At 42.0% G+C, this 24,828-nt stretch overlaps 1 protein-coding gene across 6 annotated transcripts in view; it reads left to right on the plus strand.

The window, feature by feature from the left end:
• Window positions 1–24,828, plus strand: part of clcn5b (chloride channel, voltage-sensitive 5b) — a 110,664-nt gene that overhangs the window by 72,985 nt on the left and 12,851 nt on the right. For all 6 annotated transcript variants that reach the window (XM_059977142.1, XM_059977144.1, XM_059977143.1 and 3 more), the window contains 5 exons: window positions 7,011–7,110; window positions 9,674–9,861; window positions 10,710–10,832; window positions 14,533–14,739; window positions 22,568–22,648. In XM_059977142.1, the coding sequence (XP_059833125.1) occupies window positions 7,011–7,110; window positions 9,674–9,861; window positions 10,710–10,832; window positions 14,533–14,739; window positions 22,568–22,648 (699 nt within the window). The remainder of the gene's footprint in view (window positions 1–7,010; window positions 7,111–9,673; window positions 9,862–10,709; window positions 10,833–14,532; window positions 14,740–22,567; window positions 22,649–24,828) is intronic.

The following is a 24,828-nucleotide window of genomic DNA, read 5'->3' on the forward strand; positions in this document are numbered from 1 at the left end:
ACTATATACAACACTGAAATTTTTTTTCTTGTGGGCATGAACAGTAAATCCAAGAAATGCAATAGAATCATTGAAAGGCTGCACCCAACAGGATGGTGAAGGCAACAAACTGTGCAAGTACAAGAGAAAAATAATTAATAATCAATAAATATCAAGAACATGAGATGAATATGAAAGTGAGCCCATAGGTTGTGGGACCAGTTCAGTGGTGAAGTGAGTAAAATAACACCTCTGGTTCAAGAGCCTGATGGATATTAACTGTTCTTGAGCTTGGTGGTGTGGGTCCAGAGGCTCTGTTATCTTCTTCCTGATGGCAGCAAGAAGAAGCATGTGTGGCCTGGGTGGTGGGGTCTTTGATGGATGCTGCTTTTCTGCTGACAGTGCTCTGGGTAGACCTGCTCAATGCAGGGGAAGGGGGGTCCTTTATCCTTTCCTTTTGTAGGAATTTCTGTTCAAGGGCATTGGTGTTTCCATACTAGACTGTGATGCAGCCAGTCAATATACTCTTCACAACACATCCATAATAGTACGTCAAAGTATTAGATGGTCATTCTGAATCTTTGCAAACTTCTAAGGAAGTAGGGGCCCTTATGTGCTTTCTTCATAATGGCATTTGCATGCTGGGCCCAGGACAGATCCTCTGAAATGATAACATAGCGGAACTTAAAGTTGTTGACTCACTCCCCCTCTGATTTTCTCCAATGAGGACTGGCTCATAGATCTCTGGTTTCCTCCTCCTGAAGTCAATAATCATCTCCTTGGTCTTGTTGACATTGAGTGAGAGGTTATTGCTGTTGCAACACTCAGCCAGATTTTCAATGTCCCTCCTACATGCTGATTCATCACTATCTTTGATTTGGCCAACAACAGTGGTTGTCAGCACACTTAAATATGGCCTCATATTTAAGCTGTGCTTGGCCTCAGATGCAAGTATAAAATGGATAGATCAGAGGGCTACGCACACAACTTGGTGATGCACCTGTGCTGATGGAGATTGTGGAAGAGATACAGTTTCCAGTAAGATAGTGGTGCATTTAATCACAATGGCTTCTTTGCTTGACTGTAATTTTTTTGTGTGACTGTGTATTTTACTGATATATTTGTTTGCTACTTTATGTGCTTTGTGCTGTGTGTGACTGTCGGTGCTGTGTTTTGCACCTTGGCCCTGGAGTAACACTGTCTCATTTGACTGTATTCATGGGTATTCATGTATGGCTGAATAACAGTTAAACTTGAACTTGAATCAAAACTGACTGGGGCCTGCAAGTGAGAAAATCGAGGATCTAATTGCACAAGGAGGTATAGAGGCCACGGTCTTGAAGCTTATTGATTAGTTTTGAAGGGGTAATTGTATTGAATCCTGAGTTGTTATCAATAAAAAGCATCCTGATGTATGCATCTTTGCTGTCCAACTGTTTCCAGGTTGAGTGAAAAGCCAATGAAATGGCATCTATTGTGGACCCGTTGTGACTGTAGGCAGATTGGAGTAGATCCAGATCACTTCTTAGGCAGGAGTTGATGTGTTTCATCACTGTGGATGTAAGTGTTACTGGATGATTGTCACTGAGGCAGGTCACCACATACTTCTTGGACACTGGTATAATTGAAACCTGCTTGAAGCAGGTGGGTACCTGAGGCTGCCAAAGCAATACTCCAGCCAGTTGATCAGCACTGGTCTTTAGTCTGCCAGTTACCCACCCATATGAGCCAGATGCTTTCCGTGGGTACACCTTCCTGAAGTATGGTCTCACGTCGGCTTCAAAGACTGAAATCACAGCGTCATTGGAGGCTGTGGGAATTTGTGGCCCTCCTGCCCCAAATCCTGGCTTGTGTGAATGCTGTCTAATTTGCTTCCCTGTTACAAATTAGTGCCACGAAAGAACAGACAGTATACTATATACAATTAAAGGAATTGTATTATGAATCTTAACTAAAGTGAAGGAAAACAAAAAGAAAAGGGCCCATTTTAATTAAACAGCCAAATGTGCACAAGTTGGGACTCGTCTTGAACTTCTCTGTCATTCATGCACTGGGCCCTCGGTCAGTGTGAAAGCACACTCCACCTTGTGACTGTTGCTCACAATCCATCCCGAACAAACGGGTCTCCCACCGGGTCATATCCTACCACCGGTTCTCCCTAACATCCTCTCTCTTCATCTCCTGCTGAACCAAAAAGATCCCCCAAGACCAGTGTTGATGGCACACATTCCTGATCATCCCTTATCTTCAACAATAACCCAAACAGGCTGACAGCAGAACAGACTGCTCTTACAAAACTGCTAAATGAAATCCAGACAGCGTAACTGTAAAAATATGAATAGGGGATTACACTAACAAGACAAAGGAGATGGATATCAACGTTAGGAGAACTTGCACCTCTCACTCCCCTCTCTACATCAGCAACACGGTAGTGGAAACTGTGAGCAGTTTCACCCTCCTTGGAGTGCACATTTCACATAACCTCTCACAGTCCCAGAACATCTTCGACATGATCAGGACAGCTCACCAACACCTCTACTTGCTGAGGAGGCTGAAGAGAGTTGGACTGTGCACATCTATACTCCTGTCCTTCTACAGATGTGTAGCAGAGAGCATCCTAACGTGCCGCATCATTGCATGGAATGGAAGCTGCATTGTGGCAGACAGGAAGGCTCTGCAACAGGTAGTCAAAACTGCCTAATGCATCACCAACATCAGCCTACCCACCTTCAAAGACATGTATTCAGAAAGGTATACCTGTGTAAAGACATGTATACCTTTCTGTATACATGTACACAGAAAGGTGTCAGAAAAAGGCCAGAAACGTCATGAAGAATCCCACCCTCCCTACTCATGGTTGGAGTAGGGAGGAGGCTACATAACATCCACACCAGGGCTACTAGACTCAAAAGCAGTGACTTTTCCCAAGCAGCAAGGCTGATCTACACCTCTGCCCACTAACCCACCCACACCTCCCATCACCAGAACTTTATCATTTCAATAGACAATAGGTGCAGAAGTAGACCATTCGGCCCCTCGAGTCTGCACCGCCATTCTGAGATCATGGCTGATCATTCACTATCAATACCCAGTCCCTGCCTTGTCCCCTTAGCCCTTGATTCCCCTATCCATCAGATATCTATCTAGCTCCTTCTTGAAAGCATCCAGAGAATTGGCCCCCACCGTCTTCCGAGGCAGTGCATTCCACACCTCCACAACTCTCTGGGAGAAGAAGTTTTTCCTCAACTCTGTTTTAAATAACTGACCTCTTATTCTCAATCCATGCCCTCTGGTACTGGACTCTCCCAACATCTGGAACATATTTCCTGCCTCAATCCTATCAAATCCTTTAATTATCTTAAACGTTTCAATCAGATCCCCTCTCATTCTCCTCAATTCCAGTGTGTACAAGCCCAATCTCTCCAATCTCTCTGCATAAGACAGCCCTGCCATCCCAGTAATCAACCTAGTGAATCTACGCTGCACTTCCTCAATTGCCAGAATGTCCTTCCTTAAACCTGGAGACCAAAACTGTACAAAATATTCCAGGTGTGGTCTCACAAGGGCCCTGTACAAATGCAAAAGGACATCCTTGCTCTTGTACTCAATTCCCCTTGTAATAAAGGCCAACATTCCATTTGCCCTCTTCACTGCTTGTTGCACTTGCTCATTCACCTTCATTGACTGATGAACTAGGACTCGTAGGTCTCTTTGCATTTCTCCCTTACCTAACTCTACACCATTCAGACAATACTCTGCCCTCTTGTTCCTGCTTCCAAAGTGGATAACTTCACATTTATTCACATTGAATGACATCTGCCAAGTATCTGCCCACTCACCCAGCCTATCCAAGTCTCCCTGTATTCTCCTAACGTCCTCTTCGCATGTCACATTGCCACCCAGTTTAGTATCGTCAGCAAACTTGCTGATATAGTTTTCAATGCCCTCATCTAAATCGTTGACATAAATCGTAAAGAGCTGTGGTCCCGATACTGAGCCCTGTGGTACCCCACTAGTCACCTCCAGCCAGTCCGAGAAACACCCATTCACTGCTACCCTTTGCTTTCTATCTGCCAACCAGTTTTCTATCCATGTTGAAACCCTGCCCCCAATGCCATGAGCTCTGATTTTACTCACCAATCTCCCATGTGGCACTTTATCGAATGCCTTCTGAAAATCTAGGTACACTACATCCACTGGCTTACCCTTGTCTAACATCCTTGTTACACCCTCAAAAAACTCCAACAAATTAGTCAAGCATGATTTGCCCTTGGTAAATCCATGCTGGCTTGGCCTAATCCTATTACTGCCATCAAGATATGCCACTATTTCGTCCTTAATAATGGACTCAAGCATCTTCCCCACGACTGACGTTAGGCTAACAGGGCAATAGTTCTCCGTTTTCTCCTTCCCTCCTCTCTTAAAAAGTGGGATAACATTAGCCACTCTCCAATCTTCAGGAACTGATCCTGAATCTAAGGAACATTGGAAAATGATTACCAATGCATCTGCAATTTCCAGAGCCACCTCCTTTAGTACCCTAGGATGCAGACCATCTGGACCTGGGGATTTGTCAGCCTTCAGTCCCATCAGTCTACTCATCACCGTTTCCTTCCTAATGTCAATCAGTTTCATTTCCTCTGTTACCCTATGTCCTTGGCTCATCCATACATCTGAGAGATTGCTTGTGTCTTCCTTTGTGAAAACAGATCTAAAGTACTCATTAAGTTCTTCTGCCATTTCTCTGTTTCCCACAACACCCAATTCATTCTTCAAGGGTCCAACATTGTTCTTAACTATCTTCTTTCTCTTCACATAGCTAAAAAATGCTTTTGCTATCCCCTTTTATATTCCTGGCTAGACTGAGCTCATACCTTATTTTTTCTCTCCGTATTGCTTTTTTAGTTAAGATCTGCTGTTCCTTAAAACTTTCCCAATCATCTGTATTCCCACTCATCTTAGCCCTGTCATACTTCTTTTTCTTTAATGCTATACAATCTCTGACTTCCTTTGTCAACCACTGTGGCCCCTTCCCCCTCTTTGAATCCTTCCTTCTCATTGGAATGAACTGCTTTTGCATCTTTTGTATTATCCCCAAGAATATCTGCCACTGCTGATCCACTATCTTTCCTGCCAGGGCATCCGCCCATTTAACTTTGGCCAGCTCTTCCCTCATGGCTCCGTAGTCTCCTTTATTTAATTGCAACACTGACACCTCTGATCTGCCCTTATCCCTCTCAAATTGTAGATAAAAACTTATCATGTTATGATCACTACTTCCTAATGGCTCCTTTACTTCAAGATCACTTATCAATTCCTGTTCATTACACATCACCAAGTCCAAAATAGCCTCATTCCTGGTTGGCTCAAGCACAAGCTGTTCCTATCAGTCATCTATGTACAGCCTAGTGACACTTAATAGACATGCAATCAATCTATGTATATAAGCTATCATATATCTATTGTCTTTTGTTAGTGTTCTTTATCTTGTATTTTGTGTGTTGCATTGGATCCAGAGTATCAATTCTCCTTTACACTTGTTCACTGGAAATGACATTCAACAATTTCGAATCTTCTTTAAATTAAAAATTTCTGGCATTAAATAGAAAATAAACTTAGAACTTATCAGATTGCAAGCTCAGTCAGGAGCTAAGGCTATAATTTCAAGTTGGTTACACTGATAATTTTAGGCAATTGTAGCTAGAATGTGATGATTATTATATGTACTAAGGTACTAGAACTGTACTTATTTTAATGAAAGTATTCTGAAAATACCTTAAGCTTTGGATAAAAATGCTCACTCAGTACTTTAGTGGATCAACAGGCAATAAAAAAAATTCTATATTGCAAAAGTAGGAGAAGATGGTGAGTAGATCTAAGTGACAAAGGGCTACGTAAAATGGAGCAACGGTGGTGTAGAGGTGAGCACTGTCACTTCCCAAGCAGTTGACCCGAGTTCCCAACCATTGCATTGAGCACCACAGTAACGTAGCGGTTAGCACAATGCCATTACAGCTCGGGAAGTTTGGAGTTTATTTCCATCTCTGTTCTGTAAGGAGTCTCTGTCGTTCTTCCCCATGGAATGTGTAGGTTTTCTCTAGGTCCCCCACATTCCTCCCACAGTCTAAAGACATTAATTGGACATTGTAAATTGTCCCCTTGATTGGCTTAGGTTTAATCAGGTTTGTAAGGGGTTGAGTGGTTTGAAGGGCCAGAATGGGCTACTCTGTGCTCTAATGCTAAATAAAATAAAGTGCCTCATCTCTATCAAGCTTTTTCTATTTCTTTTTACATGAGATCTTGTTCTTCATGGATTCAATGTTACTTAAAAATACATCAAATTTTTGGGATTGATGCTTAATTAATTCAAGACCCCTTGCTTTTATGAAGATCGAGTACATTGAACAGTTGAAACATATTTCTAATGCTTCTCAGACCAAAAAGTGTAATGTTATTTAGATTGTCACTCAAACAAAGAACAAGAGAATTGATCTAGAAATGCACAAGACTAATGCTACAATTGTAACCCTGCAACATTTGTAACAAAAAGACAAGTTGTCTTTCATGTTAATAGTTACTTTTTAACATTGTTAGACTGTCTTTCTACTGTTTGACCTAAACAAGTGGGTAGTAGAAACTCTGATAGGGGAAGGTGACATGTTGAATCTATTACTTCCGAGTCTGATGCAACACCCCTACTCTCTTCCTTCCCTCAGCTATCTGTCAGCCCCTTCGCCTGGATCTACCTATCACTCAGCAGCTCACCTTCACTCCCCCCCCCCACCTTTTCTGTACTAGCTATCTCCCCACTTTTCAGTATCGATGAAGGGTCTCAACTTCAAGCACCAATCGGGATTTCTCTCCTCAGATGCTACTTGACTCTCAGTTCCTCCAGCTCCTGTGTGTGTTGCTGAAAACAAAATGGTGATAATGTGCAGTGACTTTTTCATTGACATCCAGGGTTCTGATTGACTTGGGTAGAAGGCTATAAGAAAACAATTGCATTTTAATTTTTCTGCTTCTCTTTTTAGATTGCAAGCAAAAGTAAGGAATCAATCTTTGCACTTATTAAGGGTTTGAGTGATGCTTTCTCCGGATGGTTGGTAATGCTCCTAGTTGGGCTTATGTCAGGTATGAAGAAATAAACAAATTTATTTTTGTTGCAAGTAGCATCAAGTAGCTTTGATTATAGGATCCTGGTTTTATTTCCAAGATGAATTGATCAGGGGGCTTGATTAAGAGACCCAAACTTCAAAATTAATTTGAAGCATCAGCTACAGTGCCTTGAAAAAGTATTCAGTCCCCACAACTATTTTCATATTTTAATGTCTCAATTTCTGAATTTAAAATATATTGAAGTAGGATATTTTGAGCTAATCACAATTGTGCAACATGTCAAATCAAAAGGAAAATTCCAAAACCAAAACAATTTACTATAAATTAAAAAACCAAAATTGTGAGGCTGAAAAAATATTTATCCCCTTTGTAACTACACTAAATTTCCACAGGTGCAGTACTTTATATCACCATACCAACTCAGCCAATTTATTGATGTAGAAAATTAGAGGATCACTTGAATAAATGTCCCCTCTCTCTGTAAGGTCCAACAGTACAGTGGATTTTCAATGAACCAAACCAAAATGAAGACACAAGGAACATTCAGGGCAAGTCAAGGAAATGATAATAAAGAAGCACAAAAAGTAAGGGTACAAGACTATCTGAAAGGCACTCAACATGCCTTAGTGCGCACAGCAGTCCATCATGAAAACAATATGAATCTACAGCCACACTGCCTACGTCAGGCTACCCCTCTAAGCTTGGCCATCAGAGAAGAATGGTACTTGTAGGAGGGGTACTGTGACACCTACAGTCACTCTGAGTGAAATGCAGAAGTCAGTGGCTGCAGCTGGAGATAAGGTTCATGGTTCCACAATCTCTTAAGGCCTTGAACGAAAAGGGTATTTATGGAAACTTGGCAAGGAAGATGCCCTGGCTAGATATTTTTTAAAAAAATCCGTACCCTAAAGACCTTGCAAAGCTTCCTGTAGAAGATATTGTAAAGATGTGGAAAAAGATCTTGTGGTTGGATGAAACTAAAGTGAAACATTTTGTTCTCCATACTATGCGGTATGTGTGGTGTAAATCTAATACTGCGCCTTGGCCAGAAAGCAGAGGAATTTGGAGAGGAGGTTAACTTTCAGCAGGACAATGACCCAAAGCACGCTGCCAGACCAACTATGGAGTGGCTTCAGACGAAGAAAATTGATATCCTTGAGTGCCTCAGTTAGACTCCTGATCTTAACTCAGTTGAACATCTCTGGCAAGACTTCAATATTGTTGCCCAGTGCTGCTCCCCAACTAACTTGGTATAGCGTGAGCAATTTTGCATGGCGGAGTGGGCAGACCTTGCTCAAGCACGTTGTTCAAAGTTACAGAGACTTATTACAACCAGTAATCATTTTGGATAACTGCACGAGGTGGTTCAACCATGTTCTGAAGAAAGGGAATCCTTCTGAATTGCTAACATTTTAGCTTTTAATTTTTAGTTTGTTTTGCTTTACAATTTTCTCTCTTTATCTGAGCCCCATTGTAGAGGGAAAGAGAAGCATGTGATTCAGAAATAAAAATTCTCAGTTAAATTGATCTGAATTCCTGGATGTAGTACCTTTATGTGAACAAATGATTGGGGGCTGAAAACCTTTACAAAACACTGTGTTAGTGGGGGGGGGGGTGTGTTTGGGGAGGGTAGTTGGTTATGAATCCTGAAGGTGCAAATGTTAATAAGGTAATCTAAAGTATTTCAATGTGGTGTCAATTGAACCATGTAGAATTCACTACCCCTGCCCTGATTACTGATCCTTTCCCATTGTCACTTAATTCTCACACTCACTGTTGTAATAAAAATACTTTATTTACAGTAGTGGCAATGAAAGGATCCTAAGATTATCCATTCTCTAAGATTTCAATAAATGGTAAATATTTTTATATAAATAAGTGAAATCCCAGATTCCTAAGCAATTTCTGTTTAATCAAGTAATTTTCTGGTATCCCTATAAAAAGTTCAATTTTACTCTTATATACAACCCTACAAATGTTTCAAGCAATTATCACTTATTAAATCTGTCTGTACTTTAGACAACAATTGGGTAAAATAATAGTGATTTTGAAGTAATAAGCATTTGAAGACTTGTAAACTTCAATAACATGTGTAAATTCATCCAGTTAGGAACTGAGTAACAATAAACCCTTCTGAGCTTGCTACATAAGAAATGAAGTGACTCAAAGCACATGGGATAGAGATGAAAATAGAAGGAATGAAGTTACCAGCACTAGAAATACAATTAAACAAATAATTTATTTTAAATAAATTATGATTATTTATTTAAATAAATCAGTAAAACCTTGACCTTTAATTTGCTTGTTTTTTTAGTAGTATACACTGGAGATAAGTAATCATCAATTAAGTATATTTCAATACTTTCTGAAGCATGATGTTCCTGCACAACTAAATATTGTTTTTCTTTTGTTGTATTTATTTTCAGTTAGATATAGTTTCCTTGTAAATAAAATCTTTGATCCTATAGGGGGGTAATGGGGGGGATGGGGGTGGTGGAGTGTGGAGAGAGACCAACTGAATATGTAATGTAAGAAAAGAATTTTCTAAAAGTAATAATGTCCTCGATCTTGTGTCCAGGTGCCCTTGCTGGTTTGATAGATATGACTTCTCATTGGATGACAGATCTAAAAGAAGGGGTCTGTTTAGTGGGATTCTGGTACAATCATGAACATTGTTGTTGGACATCCGATGAGATCACTTTTGAACAGAGAGATAAATGTCCGGAATGGAAGTCTTGGTCCGAACTGTTCCTTGACCAATCTGAAGTAATTAGATATTTTATTTACTTTTCTTTGTTCGTAGTCTGCTCTTGACAATTTGTCATAGATTTCACCACCTAATAAATTTGAGTATGCTTTGCTATTTTTCAAAAATATAGTTGACTTTCTCAATTTCTTTGTAGTTATTGAGAGAAACTAGGCCAGTAGATATTTTTGATGATTTCTCTCCTCCACAATGGTGGTTTGTAATCAAAATTTCTAAAACCCTAGCCATAGTTTTTGTACACAAATCAAAGTTTACAATACTACTGATAAATAGGTAACGAAAACTAAATACACTGTTTCTGGAACCTGCAGTGCTGTGGCCATGATATAATGGGATCAGCACTTTTTTTTCTCCTGAAGATTAGTTCACTAGTTGACCTTGTGATCAAATGTTTGTCAAATTCAAGTTGGCTAACCTCAACAATAAGTGAAATGAATTATGATAACATTCACTTCTGTGAATGCAGTCTGGAATCTTTCATGATTGTAATAATAAGCAGTCAGGGAATGCAGATATCACATGATTTGTTACCCAAATAACTTTGTAAAATCTTTGAGTGAATGCCTAGAATGTTGATATTAAAATTTAAATTTCATTGATTTTTTTTCCCTCCATTTAAGTGTGTGCAGGGAAGTATTATACCTGATATTAACAAATAAATGCTCTCTGTATACAATGTATAATATTTATCCTTTACGTTTTCATATAGCAACAATGTTCTGGAATTGCTTTAAATTTGACCACCATCCCTATGCTAAACTGATTTTTGAAATGACCTTTACTGATGATCCCACTGGACAAAAATATGAGAAGTATGTTATTAACCATGTTGTATTGTTTATTCTAGGGTGCTGGTGCATATATATTGAATTACTTCTTGTATGTCAGTTGGGCCCTAGTTTTCGCTTTCCTAGCAGTGTCTTTGGTGCGAGTATTTGCACCTTATGCCTGTGGTTCTGGAATTCCAGAGGTGGGTCTTAAAATTACTTTTACCAGAACAGTACACTCAAACTATAAAATGTATATAGCATTTAGTGTAGTTTGTCGCCCCCTTGTGATTCTTATCTGCTCTTCAACCATTTAACACAGTGACCTTCCTTTCTGCAATACCAATTCTTCCTCTTTTGTGTCTAGATAGATATTCTTGTTGATTTTTATTTTTAATTTTAGGGGGAAATATAATCTTGGCATTTCTTTGCAGCAGGAGAGGTCGTCTAGATCTCTCAAAAAATGGGGGGAAATTAATAGAATAAGAACATTAATGCTGAATGTTCATCTTAAATAAAATGTGGGGCTATATATTGGTTCATTGTCCTTCACTGTGAAAAATGGTAAATGAGGGAGATTGCCAGACTACTTACTGCACATGTAGTAATAATATTACTGTCTGATGGTTCGGGAAGAAGTATTGTATCATTGACTTAATGCAAGTCTTAGAGAAATCATGGAGTCTGGTGGCACAGAAGCTGGACCTTCAACCCACCAGGCGCATCTCAGCCATCGAGTACACAACTGTATTAATCTCTTTTGCTAGAAGATAGCCTGCAGCTTTATAGAACTTGTTGAACCAGGTGCTTATCTAGATGCATCTTAACTGTTACAAGAATCCCAGGCTGTTTAATCAATGTGCTCCAGATTTCAACCATTCTCTGCTTGAAAATATTCCTACTCAAATCCACTCTAAATCTTTTCCCCATTGCTCTAAATATGTGCCTCTATAAATCTCTATAATGGAGAAAAGTTTCCTATTAATACCCCTCATAAATTGGCATAATTCTATCATCTCTCAACTCAGCCACTTTTGTCCCAACGAAAAACAAATCCAGTCTTTCCATTTTTTCCTTGTGACTGAAATGTTCCATTCAGACAGCATCCAGGTGAATCTCCTCTGCATCCTCTCAAGTGTAGTCGCGTTCATTCCAAGGTATAATAACCCAGAATTTCAAATGGTGATTTAACTATGGCCCTGCTCAGGTTTTATTAAGTTGCATTATCTCCCCATATTTGTCTGTCTTGCCACAGCTAAGAAGGAAAGTAATTGTTTATGCCTTCTTCATTGTTACTAATTTGTTAATAAGTGATCATCTTTGCTTGGTATTAAATGAGAGAATTGTTTGGAAGATTATTACCAATTTTGGCACAGTTTCCTCCCCACCCTAGGGAATCATGGTGCCTCAGTGGTTGTATCAATAAAGTTTAAAGGTTTTCTTCTTCAATAAAATATGCAGCAGCATTTATTTGATAGGGAAATACAGAATAATGCAACTGCTGATTCACATGCTTCCCCACTGAAAATCAACAGACAACATTGAAGCCTTTACAGGAATTAAAATTCTTCAAATGCAAAATTTCAATTGGCTGCAAAAATAGTATTATTATTAATTATACCTGAAAGAAAATTGCTGCACAGCAAGTATCTCTGTTTGTTCAAAATAAGTGTGGTTTAACTGGAAATTCTTCTGTGCTCTATAAATTTTTTAGTGCACTGGACACTCACTCATGGTTCTTCAGTCATGGTTGGCTTCCTCATTCTGCCACCTGCTGTGAGATGTTGCCCTTTAGCCATCCAAATTTCCTCTGGTTTCTTGGCAATTGGTTTTAAGTTTTCCCAAAAGATTTTACAGCTTTTTGAATGTATATTGTTGTGCACCTTTTGAGTTTGTATGCATTTTGATTTGATTGCATTGATATTTGAATGAGCTGAAAGGTAATGGTATCAGGGTTCACAATAATAAAATCTTCCGTATTTTTGTGCCAGGGATTAAGTCTTTAAATTTCCACTTTTATTCAAAAATACTCTGATTTGCACTTAACATTACTGTTAATGTGAAGTACAAGTTATAATCCACCAAGTTATAGTCTTATCTGTATTAAGCTTTAATCCAAATTTGCCGATTTTTTTTTTTCAGGGTTTTGAACCTAAAGTTTTTCTTTTATGTACATGGCACCAAGAGCAAATTTGCTGATACTAAGTACAGGGGATGGGGTCTTGTTGATAGTGAAGTAGGTTGCAAAGAGATCTTGATCGGTTAGCAAATGGGTTAAGGAGTAGCAACTGGATTTCAACTAAGATAAGCTTCCGATTAGGACCTTCACACCAAGGTAGTACCTAAACAGTGAATGGCCGGGCACCGATGAGTGTTATGGAACCAAGGGACCTGTGAATGCAAGTGCATAGTTCACTGAAAATGGCAAGAATTGGTTTAACATGCTGGCCTTAAGTCAGGACATCGAGTTTAAGAGTAGAGACATTATGCTGTGGCCACATAAATTGTAGGTGAGATTGCATTTGGAATACTATATGAAGTTTTGGCTGCACAGTTACAGGAAATTGTCAAACAGAAAAGAGTGCAGAAGGTATTTAAGAGGACACTAGCTGAAGGATATTTAATAGGACACTAGCTGGACAAGAGGATTTGAGTTATATGGAGAGGTTGGTCGCATGGGATCTTTATTGCTTGGAGCACAAGAGAATGAAAGTTGACCTCCCAGAAATTTTAAAATTTATAAGGAGTACATATAAGGTGGTGTCATGCGAATGGTTAACTTACCTGCTGGTTGAAAGCCACTTACACAACACTGGTCTCCAGTTGCTGCTGGGTTATTCGAAGGATGTGGCAGCTCTCTTCCATTGGCTGGCTTTCGCACCACCACACCAGCTTCCGGTATCAGGCACCCCAGGGGTATAAGAATAGTGTGTGCAAGACAATCTGTCTTTTAGCTAGGAGTTCCCTTCAGACTGGGGATGACCAGGGCTGAAGAACCATTGGGAAAGTGTGCTGCAGTTAGGAGGCCCACGCATGTACTTAGATAAATACCTATTTGATTAATGTTAGTGCTGTAGTTATATAACTTGGGACGCAAGTACCTGATCAAGTTAGAAGTATATTATGAATGTCTTGTAATTTGGGGGGTTTAGATAAGTACTGGTTTGACTTGGTTGAGTGTTTCACTGTTTGTAAATAAATAGTTAACGTGATTACTTGTAATCATTGTCTTCTGTCCCATTTACCAAATCTCTCTATCTACTTTACTACAACAGATGGACAATCTTAGACTTTTCTGCAGGTTTGGGGAGTCCAAAACAAGAGGGCATAGATATACGATAAGAGGAGAGAAATTTAAGAGATCTAAGAGATAACTTATTTGCACAAAGGGTAGAGAATACCTGCGATGAGTTGGCAGAGGAATGGGTTGAGGTGGGTACAATTGCAACATTTAAGATGCATTTGGATAGATACATGGAGGAGATGGGCTTAGATTATGGGCCAAACATAGGAAACTGGGAACAGCAGGGAGGATGCTGTGGCCAGCATAGACTATTTGATCCGAAAGCCCATTTCCATGCCCTATTACTGTATTATCTGGTTCATACTTACAAATCAGAAATAAAAACGTTTTCCAAGAATTTCAATAGCAAATTGCAACAACCACAATTAAACTCAAATTAACACTGCAAACTTGGATGAACTTCTTACCCAAGTTCTAAGAATTGCTACTATTATTTTCATAAATTTGAATTAATGTGTACTGATTATGTTGTTCTAAGGATTAATTTGAAGAGCGATTGAGATCATTAATATTGATTCCATTCTATAAACACTTGCAAATCTTCATGCATTTGAATTTCAAGAGTTTAATAATGAATGTTATTCTGTTGTTACTTTCAGATTAAAACCATATTAAGTGGTTTTATCATTAGGGGCTACCTAGGAAAATGGACTTTAATTATTAAAACCATCACCCTAGTTTTGGCTGTATCTTCAGGCCTCAGTCTTGGGAAGGAAGGTCCTCTTGTACACGTGGCCTGCTGCTGTGGCAATATTGTTTGTCATCTCTTTACAAAGTATCAGAAAAATGAAGCCAAGCGGAGAGAAGTAAGTCAGTTTGGATTGTAATTCAATGTCTTTTACCAATAGCCCTATAATACTCTCCTTTTTCAAGTTTAATTTCCATTTAGTTGTCATGTTTTCAGATGATGTACTCTAGATCATAGCAGTCCATTAAATTGGGAAAAAAAATGCTTGAAGTCTCCATGTCCTTTACAGATTATGTTCAGGTTGTGTTTTGTTTTTGCTTATTGGTTATCATCCTCCCACACCTTACCCATAATTTTGACAACTTTGATAATGTACCTTCTCTGTTCAATATACAAACTTGGTATCTGTGGACCCCTTGGGTGACTGAAGCCCCCTCATTCTTATTACCATTTTAGTAATATTATTCCTATTCCATTCTATTATATTAATATTCTAGTGGTATTTATTATTATTTTGGTTTTTTTCTTTTGTTGCATTTGCACAATTTACTTTTTGCACCACGGTTGTTTGCCCATATTTGTTATGTGAGGTTTTTCATTATACTTACTGTGAATACTCACAAGAAAATGAATCTCAGATTGACATATCTACTTTGATAGTGAGTTTATTTTGAAGTTTAATCCTTATAAATTCTGCCAAAACTATGACATCCTTTCTAAACCTACATATTAGAATGAATGCCATCTTGGACAATGTCTCCCATCCACTCCATAATGTACTGGTTAGGCACAGGAGTACGTTTAGCCAGAGACTCACTCCACCGAGATGCAACACTGAGCGTCATAGGAAGTCATTCCTACCTCTGGTCATCAAACTTTACAACACCTCCCTCGGAGTGTCAGACACCTGAGCCAATAGGCTGGTCCTGGACTTATTTCCACTTGGCATGATTAACTTATTATTTAATTATTTATGGTTTTATATTGCTATATTTCTACACTATTCTTGGTTGGTGTGACTGTAACGAAACCCAATTTCTCTCGGGATTAATAAAGTATGTGTGTCTGTCTGAATTACAATGCTCTAGCTAAAGTTATTATTTACTAAATATCTGCCATAATTCCATGTCCTTTGAATTGAGTTGCATGGCTTGTAAAAGCCAAAGATCCTATATAATTTTGTTATGCACCCACTCTCAATTTGTTTTCCCACTTAGGAAGAGCAGTGAACATAAGACATTTAGTCTCTTTGAATAAGCAGACCATTTGTAATTGTAATTTTTAATTCTAATTGTCTTCTTCCAAAATAATCACTACTTTAAATTTCATTGGTTGTGCTTTTTCCCACTACTGACACTATCTTCCTCACTGTTTGCTGATACTGTCTTGTGCCATTGGGAAAACATCAAAATTCTATTCTGTGCATTGGAATCCAAGTTACTAATATACATTAAAAAGAGCCCTTTGTGGTGGCTCACCCACACGGCAAGCGAACAGGCTCCAACAGTCGTGGGCAAATCCGCAGCCAGCGGCAGCCGAGAGGGCTCTGAGTGCGTGGCAGACCTCAGCCTGGAAGCCGACGTCACTTCCACCCCGCAAGGAGCAGGGGATGCTGGGAGCGGGCACTTAAGCGTGCGGATTGAAACAGTAAACAGTTCAGCCAGACCCTACTCGACTCAGTGTTGCTTTCACTCGTTGCGTATCTGCGCGACATTGGTGACTCCGACAGTCCAATGGCATTTGGACCCAGCATGAACAACTTGGCTCTGCAGAATGCAGTTTCCCCTAAACTGCCAACCTTCTGGACCACTCAGCCCCTGGTCTGGTTCGAGCAAGCAGAAGCCCAGTTCCAGGTCAGGCAAATTGTCTCAGACGCCACCAGGTATTACTACGTGGTGGCCATCCTTGACCAGGAGACAGCGGGCCGAGTTATCGATTTTCTGCATCAGCCCCCGGCAACAGACAGGTACAAGGCACTCAAGGCCCTGTTAATCTGCACATTTGGCCTCTCCCTCCGCAAACGGGCCGAGCCGTTACTGCATATGGATGGCCTGGGCAACCGCACGCCATCAGCCCTGATGAGCTATATGCTAGCACTGGCAGACGGCCATAAGATTTGCCTCCTTTTTGAACAGATCTTCTTGGAGTGTTACGAACCCCGTAACTGGGTCACTTACCAGCAAAGATAGAGAGGTCCGTTGAAGTCTGATGGTACTATTTTAACAGTATTTATTGATAAAAATATACAAACTAAGATCAATGCAAACATACAGATAATATACGTCGTCAATACTAAATCTAAAAGCGTGGGTATAATAATAATCAATAAGAAATAGCTCTATCGTTGTCTAGGGGATAATGTAGTGTCCGATGGAAATATAAAAGTCACTGTTAGTTCGTTCAAGCTGCAGCGTTTTGGCTTTAGAGAAAGACGGGTTAAAACTTGCCCCAGTCCTTTTATGATGTCACTCCTTCAAGAGTTGCTGGGAGTCGGTTTCCCCGTTGTTAGCTAAAAGCCATTCTTCCGTGATAAAAGCCACCGGTTCCGGGGGCAAATGGAACCGAATGCACGTGGCCTCCTCCCCCACTGGCTTCCGCTATTATGGGATCACTAGCGTTTCTTCTGGTGCATCTGAGGGGCTGTTCCCACAGACCCTCTTTTATCCTGACTCACAAGGTCTCAGATGTCAATCAGGTTGGGGTGATGCAATCCCTCCCTCAAACAGCCCACTTTGCCTGAGGGCTTCCACGTAGCACAGTGTGGTGAACTATGTGCCTGTCTGGACACGCCCCCTGCTGACTGCTCCTGTGGCTCCTCCCACAGGCCCCTGTATAAAGGCGATCTGAGGCCTGACGCTCGGCCTCAGTGTCCAGGACATAGTATGATGGACACTCACTCCTGGTTCCTTCTTCCAGTCAATAAAAGCCGATATCTCGCCTTACGTCTCAGTGTGAGTTATTGATGGTGCATCACACAGTATTGTAATACACAAGTTCATCTTCAAGAGACAATGGCCGTGTCCCGTAGCTTTATATCGCCAGGGAACGAGACATTCCGCACATCCCTCTCTCATTTCCTGGGTCTCCTGACCCAAATCAATAGTGATCTTGCGATTCTTACAAAGGAGGGGGCTACCCCGCACCCTTCGGCCCCTCAGAGCTGTGGTACATTAATAACAGGAGTAAATGCCTGAAGACATCCACCTCCTGCTAGCAGACAAAGACTTCAGAGACCCACGCAGGGTGGCTGCCTGCGCGGGCGTGCTCTGCCAAACAAAATGCCAGAACCACCATTGAAATTAGTGCCCAACCCTCCCACACCCCAGCAGCAGAGCGCATAACACCCTCACCAAGGGACGGCACCACTTCTGAGTCTTGGTGTTTTTATCATCAAAGGTGGGGTTCCGGGGCTCGCCGCTGCCGGCTGTCATGCTCGTTCCAGGGAAACACCAGGACCAGCCGTCGCTGATGACTATGGCGGCTGGTCACCGTGATAGCTTCCCCTACGTTTGGGACAAGCATTCCAGGCGTAGATTCCTGGTGGACACGGGGGCAGAAATCAGTGTTCTACCCCCCTCGAGCCATGATACTCGAACTAGAAGAACAGGACTGGAACTTACAACAGCCAGCAGCAGCACCATCCGCACCTTTGGCACAAGAGCCAGCTCCTTGCAGCTCGGTTCCAGCCACTTTACATGGACATTAATGCTGGCCGCAGTATCACAGCCATTGCTGGGTGGGGACTTCCTCCGCGCGCACTGCCTGCTGATGGATTTGGAGGGACAATGATTGGTCGATGCGTAGTTCCAGACCTTCTCCCTCGGTGAGGCCAGGTTACCGGCCCCATACCTGGACTCCGTCACGTATTCCGACAATGAGTTCGCCAGAGTGTTATCGGAGTTCCCATCTATGATCACACTGCAGTTTTCCTCAACAGACCCTAAGCATGGCGTGATGCACCACATCCCCACACAGGGACCTCCCCTCCATGCCCGGGCCTGCAGGCTGTCGCCCAACAAGCTCTGCCTCGTGAAAGAGGAATTCAAGAAGATGGAGGAGATGGGGATTGTGCGACGTTCCGACAGCCTATAGGCCTCACCACTCCATATGGTGCCCAAGTCCGCGGGAAGGTGGAGACCGTGCGGCGACTATAGGAGGCTGAATGATGCTACCATGTCTGATCGCTATCCGGTACCGCACATCCAGGACTTTACGGCCAACTTGCACGGGGTGCGCATCTTTTCAAAGATTGACCTGGTCCGAGGTATCATTAGATCCCAGTCCACCCAAAAGATGTACCCAAGACAGCCCTCATTACCCCTTTTGGCCTGTTCGAGTTCCTCAGGATGCCGTTCGGGCTCAAAAACGCGGCACCGACGTTCCAGCACCTGATGGACGCAGTAGGGTGAGATCTGGACTTTCCATTCATCTACCTGGTTGACATACTTATCGCCAGCCGCTCCCGCCAAGAACATCTAACACATTTACGCCTGCTCTGCCACCGCCTAAGCAACTACAGCCTGGCTATCAACCCCACCAAGTACCAGTTCGGCCTACCTGCCATCGACCTCGGGGCACTGGATCGACCGCCATGGAGCTGTGCCCCTGCCGGCAAAAGTTGGAGCCATCCGCCAATTTGCCAGACCCAGCACTATTCAAGGCCTGGAGGAATTTGTTGGGCTGGTTAACTTTTACCACCGTTTCCTGCCTTCAGCGGCCCGGATCTTGTGGCCCATTTTCAGCTTGATGTCCGGCAAGGTCAAAGAGGTCACCGGGACAGAGGAGGCGATGGTGGCTTTCAAACAAGCCAAGAACATACTAGCAAACGCCATGCTCCTGGTCCACCCCCAGGTCAACGTACCCACTGCCCTCACTGTGGATGCCTCTGAAGCAGCAGCTGACGGCGTGCTCGAGCAGCTCATCGAAGGCCAGTGGAAGCCCCTTGCTTTTTTCAGCCGGCACCTAAAGCCGGCACCCCGGAACTGAAGTACAGCGCTTTCGACAGGGAGCTGCTGGCCTTGTACCCTGCCATCCAGCACTTCAGGTATTTCCTGGAAGGGAGGGAGTTCACGGCCTTCACAGACCACAAGCCCCTCACTATTGCATTTGCCAAAGTGTCGGACCCGTGGTCGGGTTGCCAGCAACGCCACCTGTAGTACATCTCGGAATATACCACCACAATCAAGCACATCTCCGAGAAGAACAACGTGGTAGCCGACACGCTGTCACGCACCTCCGTCCAATCAGTGTACTCTCTGTCTCCGGGGGTGGATTATGCGGTGTTAGCTAAGGCACGACGACTAGACAGCAAGATGCCGGCCTATCGAACTGCAGTCTCAGGTCCCCGCTTCGAAGACATACCCATTGGGCCCAAAGGTAATGAGCTCCTTTGCGATGTGTCCACTGGGCAACCTCGGCCCATTGTCCTGACAGCTTGGACGCCTTGCATGGTTTAGCCCACCCTTCCATCCGGGCAACCATCCGGCTGATTGCAGACAGATTTGTGTGGCACGGCCTATGCAAGCAGGTCAGGTACTGGGCCAGGACATGCACACACTGTCAAACCTCCAAAATCCAGAGGCACGCGAGGGCCCCACTGCAACCTTTCCAGCTGACACATAGGAGGTTTGAACATGACCACGTGGATATCGTCGGCCCACTGCCGGTTTCGAGAGGAGCGAGATACCTGTTCACCATGGTGGGCAGGCTCACAAGGTGGCCAGAAGCTATCCCACTTGCTGACACGGCCACAGAGACATGCGCCAGAGCCACGATTACCACCTGGGTGGCACGGTTTGGACTCCCAGCCCATGTCACTTCAGACAGGGGTGTGCAGTTCACATCGGCTTTGTGATCTGCACTGGCACAACTCCTGGAACCCAGCTCCACTGAACGACTGCTTACCACACGCAGTCCAACGGCCTGGTGCAACGTTTCCACAGGCACTTGACATCAGCCCTGATGGCACTCCTCCGAGGGCCAGACTAGGTTGACGAACTGCCCTGGGTGCTGCTTGGCATCTGCACGGCACCCAAGAAGGACCTGGCCGCATCATCGGCCGAACTTGTTTACAGTGCCCTGCTCACAGTTCCCAATGAGTTTGTGCCAGCACCCCGTAGCCAGGAGGACACACCTACAGCAGTCCTAACTAAACTCCGGGGGCGGCTTGGAACACTTGCCCCAGTCCCGACGTCCCATCACGGAACAACACCCTCTTTCGTGCCCGAGGACCTACAACAGAGCGAGTATGTTTTCGTTTGCCGAGGCGTGCACAGACCACCCCCGCAGCGACCATACAAAGGACCCTGCAAGGTGGTGCGCCATAATGGGGCGACCTGCATTCTCAACATCGGTGGTCGTGAAGAGACTTTTATCATTGACCGTCTCAAACTGACGCATCTAGACCTTGAACGCCCGATTGCAGTGCCACCCCCACGACAACGAGGCTGGCCACCTAAAAGAACTGACGGTGTGCAGGCTGTGGACTCTGCGCCTCCTAGCGGCGTTTCTGGGGGCGGCGGCGGGGGGGTCTTATGGTGGCTCACCCACGCGGCAAGCGAACTGGCTCCAACAGTCGCGGGCAAGTCCCCAGCCAGTGGCAGCCGAGAGGGCTCTGAGTGCGGGGCCACCTTGGCCTGGAAGCCGACATCCCTTCCACCCCGCAAGGAGCAGGGGATGCTGGGAGCGGGCACTTAAGTGTGCGGATTGAAACAGTAAACAGTTCAACCAGACCCTGCTCGACTCAGTGTGTTGCTTTTACTCAGTGGGGGTCAGCGCGACTACACCATGCCTGTTTTGGCCCTTCAGTCATAGGAGAATAGAAAATACTGTAATTACTCAGTAGGTTGGGCTGCACAGGAAGAAATTGAGTTAACTCTGCAAGTCAATGACATTTTAAAAGAGCTAACTAAATTTAGAAATACAAATTTTTTCAGGATAGAGACAATGGGCAGAGAGGTGGAAAGAATAAAAAGGATGCTGTGTATTGTTTTATTATTGTAACATATTGCAATACAGTGAAAAGCTTTTGTTTTACGTGCTCTCTAGACAAGTCATCCTTGCATCCTTTATGTAGTCCTGTGTAGGTCTTTAGTTTAGTGTAGCTTTCTCTTTTTTTTTTACGTAGTTCAGTCTAGTTTTTGTACACCATGGTCCTGAAAAACGTTGTCTCATTTTTACTATGTACTGTACATAGCAGTTATGGTAGAAATGACAATAAAAGTGACTTGACTTAAGAAGGTAAAAAGAAAACAGAATATAGTGTTGCAGCTACAAATAAATAAAGTGCAAGGGCCAAAGTGTGGTTGATTGGGAGGTTAGGAGGTTGTCTTTAGCATATGAGAGATCACTTGAAAAGTCTGATGACATTGAGATAGCTGTCTTCTAGTCTGGTGGGTCATCCTCTCAGGCTTTTGTATCTTCTGCCTGTTTGGAGAGGGGAGAAAAGAGAATGGTTGGAGTGGGAGGGGTCCTTAATTATTTTTGTTGTTTTTTTAGAGGTAGCTGGAAGTGTAAACAGGAGGTTGGTTTGCATTCTTTGCTGTAATTTCTTGAAATATTGGGCAGAGCATTTGCCATTGCAAGCTGTGGTGTAATCATATAGAATGCTTTGTATTAATAAATATCAAGAACATAAGCCACAAGAAATTATGGCTGAAGTTATATTGAATCAAACAGAATTTTATAAGCCATTTTATAGCATAATATACTATTTGAATAAGAGTTGCTGTTCTTCAAGGCTGTCTGGGTTTAACTAGAGCAGAATAGGAAAGACAAAGGCCTCAGAATGCTATATAAATTTAAAATTACTGCTGCTAATAAGTCAATTAAGGAACACTTACCAAATATTCTTTGAAACCCTATATACAGTCAAATTTATCAGAGAAGTGCATTTTATTTTTTTCCTGTCTGTCTACATTGTTACCATAATTGACTTTATTTTCTAGGTACTATCAGCAGCTGCTGCAGCAGGTGTATCAGTAGCTTTTGGTGCCCCCATTGGAGGAGTTTTATTTAGCCTCGAAGAGGTAAGAGATTTTGTCAGTACATCATTGTAGGAAATGGGTCACCAAAGTCATTCATCAGTAAATAACCTCTTAAAGTCAAGCACGTCATATTTGTCCCAAAATTAGTACATGATTCAACAATATTACCACTGAATGTTTCCCTGACACCAGGAATCACTGTGAATAATACAAAATACTTCAATACAATTTGTTTCTGCAACTGAGCTATGCTCTTGTTTCCATTTCATATTAAATATATCTTTGGTGACAAGCTGGTGAATCAATATATATTTCTTTGCTATTTCACTACATTTTAATGTACAAAGAAAACTGAATTATTTTAGTAATATTCACTGCAATTTTCCAAATGCAATCATTAAAAATGTCTCCATATCTTTACAAATATATAATTTTACAGTGTATTAACTTTGTGAATAATTTGCTAATTCCAGAGTTCATCACATTTCACTTTTCAGTATTGGGTTAGCTTCTATAGTTATTTCCAGGTAATTGTAAGTTCAAGATTGTTTAATGTCATTTCCAGTATACAAGTGCAGAGTGGAATGACATAATTGTTACTCCAGATCCAACATAGCACAAAAAGAAACAAAAGATTAAGAACACAGATTGGCAGATGGAGTTTAATGCGGACAAATGTGAGGTATTGCACTTCTGAAGGTCAAACCAAGGTAGAACATACAAGGAAAATGGTAGGACACTGAGGAGTGCAGTAGAACAGAAGGATCTGGGATAACAGATACATAATTCCATAAAAGTGGCTTCACAAGTAGATAGGGTTGTAAAGAGAGCTTTTGGTACATTGGCCTTTATAAATCAAAGTATTGAGTATAAGAGTTGGAATGTAATGGTGAGGTTGTATAAGACATTGGTGAGACTGAATTTGGAGTATTGTGTGCAGTTTTGGTCACCTAATTACAGGAAGGATATTAATAAGGTTGAAAGGGTGCAGAGAAGGTTTACAAGGATGTTGCCGGGACTTGAGAAACTGAGTTACAGAGAAAGGTTGAATAGGTTAGGACTTTATTCCCTGGAGCGTAGAAGAATGAGGGAAGATTTGATAGAGGTGTATAAAATTATGATGAGTATAGATAGAGTGAATACAAGCAGGCTTTTTCCACTGAGGCTAGGGGAGAAAAAAAAAACAGAGGTCATGGGTTAAGGATGAAGGGGGAAAAGTTTAAAGGGAACATTGGGAGGGGTCTTCTTCACGCATAGAGTGGTGGGAATGTGGAATAAGCTGCCAGATGAAGTGGTGAATGTGGGCTTACTTTTGACATTGAAGAAAAACTTGGACAAGTATATGGATCAGAGGGGTTTGGAGGGTACAGGTCAGTGGGACTAGGCAGAAAAATGGTTCAGCACAGCCAAGAGGGGCCAAAAGGCCTTTTTCTGTGTTGTGATGTTCTATGGTTCTAACACAATAATAAACTCAATAAATATAAATATGCAAATTAACGTATGCACTGATTGTACGTATGTAAAGTGATGGTAGGTACAGGAGTGTCTGTACGTAAGGGTGACTCTGACAGGAAATGATAAAGCAGTAGTTGTTGAGGTAAGGTGTGTGTGTTAGTGGGTGGAGGTATTGATCAGCTTTACTGCTGGGGAAAATAGGCACAATTTAAACATGTTTATTTTTATAAACAACTTAGAGAAAGCAAGGTAAAATATTGTTGCTTTGGGAATAAGTTAGTAATTTTTTTGAAAAATGTTGATTACTGTGATGCTAGTAATGCTGCTGTAATCTTTTTGGATTACAGGAATGCTTTCTTAAGAACATAACTGATTGCTGCGTTCTGCTGTTAGATAGTCCAGACATTTCCATTTAACAGCACAATAACTTGCACTTGTGTAAAGTATGCTTCTTTCTGGACATTTTAGTAATGCTTTTAAATGGGACAAATTCATTGAATTATGAATATTACATTTTCTGTATTAGAAATGTTAAAACCCAACTTTTGATAGATGAATTGATGACTGAATCTTCCATCTCATTTTCTTTATTTTCTTAAATTCATCTTGGACAAGTAATCCTCTGATATATTGTAGTGGGAAACTCTTTGTGAGATTTATACAGGTCAAAACACTCTAGTTCAGGCACCCTTGGGACCTAACTGGTGCCAGATTACAAAAAATCCAGACTGCAGAAGTTGCTTTCTGATCACCTTCCTCTGAGCAGG

The sequence above is a fragment of the Hypanus sabinus genome, chromosome 8 (genome assembly GCF_030144855.1).
Source record: "Hypanus sabinus isolate sHypSab1 chromosome 8, sHypSab1.hap1, whole genome shotgun sequence".
NCBI lineage: Eukaryota > Metazoa > Chordata > Chondrichthyes > Myliobatiformes > Dasyatidae > Hypanus > Hypanus sabinus.